The 10485-nt window shown below is 34.4% G+C and overlaps 1 protein-coding gene across 2 annotated transcripts in view; it reads right to left on the bottom strand.

Moving 5' to 3' along the window:
* Positions 1-10485, bottom strand: part of arhgap10 (Rho GTPase activating protein 10) — a 93822-nt gene continuing 83337 nt past the window's right edge. For both annotated transcript variants that reach the window (XM_065265173.2, XM_065265174.2), the window contains exons 21-23: positions 8305-8409; positions 3771-3862; positions 1-473 (exon numbers count right to left, since the gene is read on the bottom strand). In XM_065265173.2, the coding sequence (XP_065121245.1) occupies positions 385-473; positions 3771-3862; positions 8305-8409 (286 nt within the window). In that variant the 3' untranslated portion in view covers positions 1-384. The remainder of the gene's footprint in view (positions 474-3770; positions 3863-8304; positions 8410-10485) is intronic.

Raw genomic sequence — 10485 nt, 5'->3', positions numbered from 1 at the left:
ATCGTACACCAAATTAAATGCATTGATAATATGAAATAAAAAAGATACTCGTGTGACAATCCAAACTACGCATGCAATTTAAAAGACAGCACAAACAGTAACAATGCCAGAAATAGTTCCCAATGCAAACCATATTTACATTTCCTACACACAAAGTAACCTCTAGGGGACAAAAAGTGCATTTTTATATATGTATACAACAAATAGTAGCTTAAATTTGAACTTGACAGCTGTGCTACCAACATCCATATTTAGATTCAGTATATCCCCTCTCTAAATCTTGGAAAAGGTGGAGGAGTGACGAGCAGTGTGATGGTAAAAGAGCCACCGAGACCATGGATACCATGTATATTAAGTGTAGTGTGGAGATTTTTCTTCTCTGAATTACAGTATCTCCACATAGTTTTCAGGGATGAGTCCTCGCTTTCCCTCCAGCACACCCTCCAGCCATCCAGGCTCCCTGGAGAGAGTCACTGCAGAGCATAACCACGGACACTTAGGTAAAAGTCGTACTGCGGCTATACTGTTACACTGCATGTCAAACAAGCAACAACTCGTCATTGCATGCAAGATATTTGTTACAGTCATATTATTAGTCTAGGTGATTGTAAATGGCGGACAGTAATGCGAAAGGTTATGCTTTTTTGTTATTCGCTCTGGGTGCAATTTCTGGGTGTAAGTCTTCACGCCAATATTCAGAAAGATAATTTATAAAATTCAAGTAAAAGTAATTGCTTTTATGACACACTAAACATCAAACTTTTTATTGCAAGGTAGAGGAACCAGTCATTGACTGTGCATATAGAGGTGTGGGTGTTGTCAAGGGGACAGGCATAAGCCCTTCCCAAAAGAAGGCCATCAGAGGGAAGGGGAATGAACTGTTTTGTCAAAATCAACTCTACCATGACTGAGAAGATCCACTGTCAATTAAAAAACAGTCATTTTGCAGGATATGCAGTACAATAGTGTGCAATATGATTACATAAGTCCATCCATTCATATTATCTACACCACTTGGTTTGCTGGAACACATTGGACAAGTGGCCAGTCTATCACTGGGTTATATAAGCATATATATTAAATGTAGTGTTGGGCATAGATTAATCGCATATAAAACAAAAGTGCATTTTTGCATAATATGTGTGTGTGTGTGTATTAGGTATATTTTAACACACACACACACACACACACACGCACACACACACACACACGCATTTCAGAACATTTTAATGTATAGGCTATGGGTGATTCTCGCAAAATTAGACTTATGAGGTTTCATGAAACATTTTGATAAAAAAAAATAATGTAAAGTAAGAGTATCAAAATAAGAAGCATACAGTTACAAACATCTCTTCATGTACTATTTTGCACATGACTTCAAATGACATCATACAAACCAATTTTGTGTTTTTTTCACATTTAAGGGAAACATTTTCATTACCGCAACGTGTCCATGACTGGATTTAGGTTCTTTGAAATGGAAATATTTATAATAAAAAAAAAACTAAAACATAAAACGCTTCAGTGCATGTTATAAAATATAAACATTTAGAGTAAAGAAATATGTGGTATTTGGTGATCATTGGTAAATGTAGAGACAATAATAAGGAATATAAATGTGTCCAAGAAATGTGTCTCATCCTCCACAACAATTTTTAATCACTGTTTAAGCCCTCAAGGAACTAACATTTGTCAAAAAAAAAAAAATAATATTGGATGGGACATAATTGACTGTGACACTCAAGATGGCTACCAGTTAAGCAGTTCTTGTTTTTCTCTCCAGATAAAAGTTGAAATTTTGTTTGTCATAGTACAACTTTTTAGTTCTCATTACCGAAACATGAGTTTGTAAATGCATATATTTAATGTAATATCATGTTGCGGGAATGATAATTTTTGAAAAATGATAATCTAAAATATGTAAATAATTATATAGGAATTTTTTTGTAAATCCTCTAAAAATAATGGTTATAGTAAGTTCAGACCTTAATCTTATATGTGCAAAAAATAAAAAATAAAAATTGGTTTCAAGGGCTTTTAAAAAATTCTGATGCTGGATACCTTCTAAATCTGGATTTCGTGAGAATCACCCATATATCAATTTTTTGTTTCTTTATACATAATATAGAATATACAAAAAGAAAAGAAAATAAATATATATACACATGTAAATGTTTTAATGCATACATGAATGTATTTGTGTTTATATTTACATAATAATTACACACTCTATATATTATACAGCACACACTCATATATTATGCAAAAAATCACTTTTATTTTGTATGCGATTAATCTAGATTAATCAATGCCCAATTAATCAATGAAGAAACCAACCCATATTTGAGAGGTGATAAAAAAAGAAAAATTGAAGATAGGGTCTGTTCTTTCATTTGATATACTGCATATTTAAATATTTAAAGAAATATTTCTGGAAGGCATTAAACTTTTGTGAAAATCATATAAAATGCTAGCATTGACTGGTAACTTAAAAAAGCCTGGCAGGGAAAGAGTTAGGTGATCTGAAACCTACTTTGAGAGATCATTCTTTAATGTTTTTGTGATAAAAACAAATGTTGTAAATTTGTCATGATAATCTTTAAAAGCAATAAATAATAAGTATACATTTACAACCTTAATGAAAACCTAATTTTGAGTTGATTAGTTTATAAATTTGAACATTTACCACTCCTGAACATTAACAACAAATCCGAGTCATAACAGAAAAGAAGAAAATCTAATGTGTGTCTATACATATGCCATAATTAACATTAATTATAATTAATTATAAGCTGTGATTGTTAATTATCACTGCATATCAAATATATTAAAACAGAGCTGCACACTGTATCAGACAGAAGCCAGGGGTGCCATAAAAACACTGACTCATTTATCAGAGACTTCTATCAAAAGGATGCCCATACATGATATACTGGGTGTGGAGAAGGAAAGGGGACAGACAATCATTTCAATAATTGTAATGCATTTGAACAAACTGGTGAATAATCAAAGAGAAATAATATCCACATGAAAAGAAGAGGAATATGACGATTTTCACATTACATTGCACATGCAGAGCAATAACTCATTTGTATGAAAATATAATAGAATGCAAAGGGAAGCGAATTATTGAGTAAAGACAAAACAACATTTAAAAAGCCAAGATATTAAAACTTTTACTCTCATATTGTCGAAAAAGTATCAAATACTGTTGTATCTCACTTGACTGGTGCCATTGCTGGTTTAGATAACTTTGATATATAATCTAATGAAGTCTTTTATTAGTATTAAAAAAAGTTTTTTGTATTTTTTTACTTTTTTCACTCCTTACACAATCATGTTGGAAGATTTCAACTTTTACCAACAACACCACAAAGTTGTTGTTGTGAAGTGTAACATCATTGGGCATGCTATTATAAAAAATAATAATTTGAGAAATAAAATAAAGTGAAATTTTGAAGTTTACCTCAAAAGAAATCTTATGTAAGCCTTATGTAAAGCTTTAGCTGAAGTTTTTAAGATAATAGCTTAAGAAAACAGCGGCTCTGATAGTGATAAAGGGCCATGTTTCCTATGCATGCGATTACAGCGCTGTCTTGTCCTTTGTGGATTGATTAAAGGGGATGTTACACCCCCTGCCCCACTTCCCTTCTGTCATTCCACCCAAGCTGATATGGGATCAGATTTTTTTTGTGCTAGTCGCACCGCCAAATCCAATATGTCTGCGGATTCGGGTGAGTGGCCGTGCCAGCGATAACGTTAACACTTACCGTCGTGGAAGATTGCGCCGACCTGGAAAGAGAGTTCGGAATCGTGTTCAGCCTCGCAGGGGTACACAGCCTTCGCTTTCATGAGGGTGACACTGAAAAATGGAGGCAATCAGTTAGTTGGCCTTTCGCTATTTGGAAGGGTGGGGATTAGGATTCAGGAGAAGTTATCAATGAAAGTGCTCTGCGTGATTAACGTCTGTCTGTAAAAATTCAAGATATGAGTTTGGAGGAAGTAAAGAAGGAAGATAATCATCAAAGAGCAGACCAGATGTTTTAAAAGGATGGAGAATTCAGGCATATCTCTCCCTGTCTATTATTTAAAGTTCCTCAGGAGCATGCATGTTCTATGAGAAATGAAATGCAGAAATATGTAATAAAAAGAACATGTACTATATCAGATGTGTAATAAATGAGGCCACAACTGCCCCTGATGGTTCGGACCCACATAACTGGCACTAGAGTAACTAGAAATATAAAATAACAACGCCGATTCATTTTCATTACTAGAATAATATCAGTTATTTGTTTGTGAATCAGACTATGCTAGTCACACTGTACCAGAGGTGGACAATAGTAAAGATTTTTTACTTTTTACTTTAGTACATTTTTTAGATATGTGTTTTTATTTGGAAGATATACATTCCAAAGCATAATATAAAAAAATTTACTCGGCTACAAAAACAAAGTTTTTTTTACATGTGATAGTTAAGTACAGCAAACATCTAATACTTCTGTACTTTTTTCTTAAGTAAAAGTAAGATTTACTTTTACGCAAGTAAAACTATGAAAGCATACAGTTTTAATGTTATTAGGTATTAAATAATTTCAAATGTACAATATAAAAGGAATAAACAATATGCTTCTATGCTTTAGAAAAGGGTCTTCAATTACTCTTCGAGGGCCAGATTTAAAAATTTTAAATTTGATCCCTATTTTTAGCTTGTATATATTTTTTTACTATGACCTATTATTTATATATAATAGGTCATAGTAAAAAATATATATTATTATATGTTATAACTTATGTTATTTTTGAATTTTATTTTTTTTTTAAAGATGCACACTTCTTGTATCCAGTATTTTGTCTTTTAATCACTGAAAACTTATATTTTCTTTTTTAATATTTAAAAACAATTGCAGTTTAACATTGCAAGAGCCATATGTTAATAGTTTAACTATGAACATTGCAGAAAAAAGTAGAAATGTAAATAATCAACATGTATTTTTACTGTAATGCAGAGCTATTAAACATATTTTGTTTATAACTGTTTAACTTTTATAAATTGTTCCATTTCAAGTATTCACAACATATAGCCACTTTTCTCCTTAAGACTTAAATTGCACTTCATGTTTTCTTTTTAAATATTTTAAAGATATGAAGAGTTTCGTTGCAAAACGAGATAACTCAGTTTTTAACATTTTTGTCAAAACATGTTTATTATAATGTTATCATGTTAGCATTTTATTTTATGGTGCTACTTAGCTGTATTTTTTAAATTATGAAGGTTTAAATCAAAACAAAACAAATGCAGTTGAATTGATATTAATTGGAATGCACAACCAAAAAACTAGATTTCTGAAAAAAAAAAAAAAAAAAAACTGAGTTATCTCATTTTGCAACGAAACTCTTCATATATAGGCTAAACCGCCTTTCCATTGTACACTACATTTGGGTACGACTGTCAGAGTTCGCCCCCTAGTGTCAGTAATGAACTTTCAGTTTAATCATTTCAACATGGAGAGAAGCTCATTCCAGCGCAAGAGCCTTTAATCTACAAATATATTTTTTATTAATCATTTACTTATCAGTAATTAATCATTTAAAGGATTCAAGTGTCACAAAAAAGATTGATTTGGACATACTGAAATACATCACTTCCGGTCGGCGTGTCACATGTGGTGTATTCGCACGAGTTTCTTTTTTTATGAATCCAAACAAAGCTCAAATTGGATCTAATAATTATGCAGATGGTTGAAACCCCACGCAGCCCCATTTCCGACTCTCCTTCCGGTTTATTGGTCATCCTTTGTCATGTACAGTGGAAAGGTAAAAGTAACCATGCTGATTTTAAATCAGACAAAGATGATCGGCGGGCCGGATAAAAATGCTTGGAGGGCCGAATTTGGCCCGTGTGCCGCCAGTTGACTAGCCCTGATTAAGAATGTAGTACAGTAAAGATTTTCGCATGACAAACACTGATAAAGTACAGATGCTTGGAAAATGTAACCAAAATACAAAAATACTGTCCACCACTATATTAGAGCTGTGTATTAGCAAGAATTCAGCGATGCATGTGTTGCGATATGATTCAGTTTGATACATTGAGTTGCTGTAAGCAAGGCGGTGTATTGGTATATTTCTTATTTTGGGATTAGAATAGGATATAATTTTAGGAAAGATGTTATCAAGAACACACCAACATATGCAAACCTTAGCACATGGGTCACCAAACTAAGGGCTGCCTCCGTCCCGCCACCCCCTTTGACCGGCCCCCCAGCCCCTCTGCCCCCCACTACTTGAACCGGCCCTATGAGGCAATTTTATTTTTGTAATTGTTTTTTGGAAAGTAATAACACGTCGCTTTTTTAAGTAAAAATTTACTATATTTGCAGAATTTTCGTCACCCGACATACTCAAGTTTTCAAAGGACAGTGGACCAATGAATATTTTTTTGTTCAGTGTAATGACGTGCAGTTTGTATTATATGTAGAATATTGTATTTATGTGTATATATGCATGTAAGAAAGTGTGGCAGTTTTCAAAGAATATAATCTGTGTCGTCACCACGAAACCTGCCACGAAGTGTATGCTAGCTAGCGAGGGCAAGCAAGAGAAGCCAGGATTCGGAGGATGAAAGGCAGACTGGCTGCAAAACAGAATGTATTTCTTCGCCAAACTCAGATAAACCAGGCTGCTGTCCGAGCTAGCTATAAGGTAGCTCACCTACTAGCTACCCATGGAAAGCCGTTTACTAATGGGGACTTTGGCTGTGCCAGGCTAGTAATCTCTACTACACAATGAGGCCTGCTGGTGATCATTTTTGTATGGGTCATACAATTCTTTTGCCCTGATGAAGGCCTAGATGTAGGCCGAAACATGTTGGTGATATTTTTAAGTTCCATTATGAACTAGCACCTTTATTAAAGCGGTTTTATATTTTAAGAAGAGTGCCTTGGTGTCCTTTTGTTATTTTTCATACAATTCTATGTTATATAGCTGACCCGGCCCCCCATCACAGTCAGGAACGATAATGTGGCCCCCAGGGAAAAAAGTTTGGTGACCCCTGCCTTAGCAAGTTCTTCCTGTCGCTATTGAAGTTTGGAGGCAAGAAGACTGCTATCTAAAGGATCGGGATGTAAACTCAAAACGAAACAACTGCCATGAATCTTAAATGCCAAAAAATAAAATCGATATTTTTACACCCCTACAGTATATGTCTCTTTTTATAACCAAGGACAGCACACGGCTCAGAAAATGCAATGTTGTCTTGCCATCATTTCGCAGTACAACGGTTTTTTTCTCATCACATTCCCTTCAGATTGCAAGTACGCTTGCTGGGGTAAAACCACCGTCTTTTGGCTTAGAGAGTGCCACCATTGAACAGCAGTGCAAGAATCACCGATTAATATTTCAACCCAATTCAACAGCTGACAAATCTGATAAATGTTTAAAGCATTACCTAAGAACAACAAAAACAACACGTCCTAAAGTCAATACACCACCCAAACAAGAAAGTTTGTTGTGCGCGATTCATAATAAAAATGTACTTTTTATAACTGGAGCGTAAAAAAGATGGAATTCTTGAAGGTGACCCCTTTTCTTGCCAACAGCTATTTAACAGATGATGGTAAGGGACTTTAAATTAATCGGATCTAATCACCTGCCATTGGCCATTAGTCTTTTTACTGGCTGAAAAGTTAATGCATCTTTTTATGTCTAGATCACAGCAAGAGTATATGTCTGTAAAGTGTGAGACAGACAGAAAGTATATCTGTGTGAGTGAGAGAGAGAGAGAGAGAGAGAGAGAGAGAGAGAGAGAGAGAGAGAGAGAGAGAGAGAGAGAGAGAGAGAGAGAGAGAGAGAGAGAGACAGCAGGTAAGTATATAGTGTCAGAAATAGAGCTGGAAAAGCAGCGATGACAGAGAGAGAAATGTAGAGCGAGAGTGAGCGAGCGAGCTGTCTCAGTGTGTAGGAGGAAAGAGAAGGCTGGTGAGTGTGGTGTCGGAGGCTAAACAATGACAGATGAAGAGTGAGAGAATGCATGTGTGATTGAGTTAATAGCCCGAGGCTGAGAGCTTAAGTGAGACTTTAAGCATGAGTGAAGGAATCAATGAGACAGTGTGAGAAAGAGAGAAAGAGAGAGAGAGAGAGAGAGAGAGAACTGGCCAACCCTGACACTTACTGTAAATCGACATGGATTGGAACAAATTAATTACATGCTATGAGAAATGAGGTGTGGATGAGTGTGCAGTGTATATGCTTTGGGGTGCCAAAAGTTCTATAGTTACTTGAAAAGTACGTTTACGTTCATACCTTTCCTCCAGTTTACTCTTCTCCGTTTCCCCTGATCCGAGTTGCATTGGTGTGATTGATGCAGAGGAGGGTGAATTCATCCATGACGCTGTGGCGGTGCATATCCTGTGGAAAAAAAAGGACAAAACTTGCAATCATCCATTCATTTAAGAAATGCTGTCAGTAAGTGGAAAAAGATAACCACGACTCCATCCAAAGAATGGATTTAGTATGCTGTTAATAATGCAAATACACGTGTGTGTGTGTGTTTGTTGAAGGTGATGGGGAATGACAGACTAAAGTTGTACAGCTAAATAAAGAGGCAGCACAGGACAAATGAGGGGAAGTGCAGTCCAGCAGAAGATGGACAGAGAGGGTGAGTGTGAAAGAAAGATATATATTTATATATGCAGTTTGTAAAGAGAGATGCAGTGATTTATGAATCTGCAGTGGGTCGGTGTGTCCGCAGCTGCTGCACATCCGCACGAAACTCCATAGCTGCAGTGCACCAAATCCACTCATTAACTTCATACCACACACACTATAGCCACTCACACCTCATACACCACACACCAGTCACACACCTCACACCAGCCAAATAAGGCTCAGCTAATACACCGCACTCACACACCCATTAAAGCATAAATGTCACACAGGTGAGATGAACGGCTCAAGAAATTAAGAAAAATGTTTACATGCTGCTTTAAATGAATTGTCAAACTCTTAAGAAAAGCTAAATGAAGTGGACAAAATGATACATAAAATCCAATATGGTTGCCTTGGCAACCGGTAGAACCTCAGGAAAATGCTTTGGCCCCAGAATGGTTTTAAAATTACAACTAAAGTAAACCAAGAAAAATTACCCTCCATTTGAGTTATTAAAATAGTAGTTAGGATGGAATTACATGTTACATCTTATTTCTGAACCTCAAATGGGATCTTTGTTTGACAGAAAAGCATTAACGAAACTAGGGTTGTTAATCAAGTCAATACAGCTCATTTCTTCTTCTTCTTATATATATTTTTATAAACATTAAATACTAGGGCTGCCTTTTTGTATGATTTATCGTAATTAACTACATGCCTGCATGAAAAATAAAAATATACCATTAATTCAATTTCAATTCAATTCAACTTTATTTATACAGCGCTTTTCACAATTGTTGTTGTTTAGTTACTTTAGTTAAAACATTTATGTCAATATTTACTACAGTATATGCCACAAAGTGCATTTTGAGAGTGAAAATAAGTGACTAGATCTATGAGGTTTTTGTTTACTTCCCATCTATACATTAATGCTGTGTTTTGGGAGATATGAAGTACTTTTAAACCTGTTTGTCACTAAATATATTTTTTAATGAAAAATTCACATACATTATGATCTGAATTTGATTTAAATTGCTTTTAGATATTGATCTAGATGTTATCGGTTTAATTCTATAAATTCAATTTGGGTTGAATTTATGTATATGTAAATATTTGAAAGGACATTAAAAACAAATATTTCTTCTAATAGTAGAATGTTTTGTAGTTTTTGATGCATTTTGAATTTTTACAGATTTGTTACAATTTTCAAATTTATTTTTGCATGCATAGATTTTTTTAAAAAAGGGGAAAATTTTTTTTTTTTTGCATGTCCCATTCATTTTTAATTGGGGTCATTTTTACCCCAAGAGCCTCCTTTGGTAACATTTTCTTTACACATCTTCAGAACGACCGAATCAAGCCCAGTTTTTTATATGAATATTGACAGATAGTCTAGAAAAGTCATACAATCTTTTTCCACTGATATGAAGGGAACCATGTTTTTTAAGTAAAGAAAAGTGGCTTGGGGGTCAGATTGACCCCAATGGACTTATTAGGGTTAAACAAACTAATGATGGATCCTTGTTAACTCACTGTATACTATGCACAAGAATTATGTACTATTTTTTGTGATTGTTTACAAACACATAAACATTAAAAAACAACTCCTTAGATTTCTGCTATTCTTCATTTGTAATTTGACTAAATAATTGAATGAAATTATTCAGTTTAGCATCAATAAACTCCCTTTTGCAATGTGTTGGTGTTAATATGTAAAATGTAAAATATTTGTGCATTTACATTTATGCATTTTTCAGGTAAAACTCAGTTGTTGCTGGGAACTTTGACATTTGACAGGTTACTTTTTATTAATTGTGTTTACGTTAATTTCTCGGT

The sequence above is a fragment of the Paramisgurnus dabryanus genome, chromosome 4 (assembly GCF_030506205.2).
Source record: "Paramisgurnus dabryanus chromosome 4, PD_genome_1.1, whole genome shotgun sequence".
NCBI classification, from domain to species: domain Eukaryota; kingdom Metazoa; phylum Chordata; class Actinopteri; order Cypriniformes; family Cobitidae; genus Paramisgurnus; species Paramisgurnus dabryanus.
This window is presented reverse-complemented; position numbering and strand designations above follow the sequence as displayed.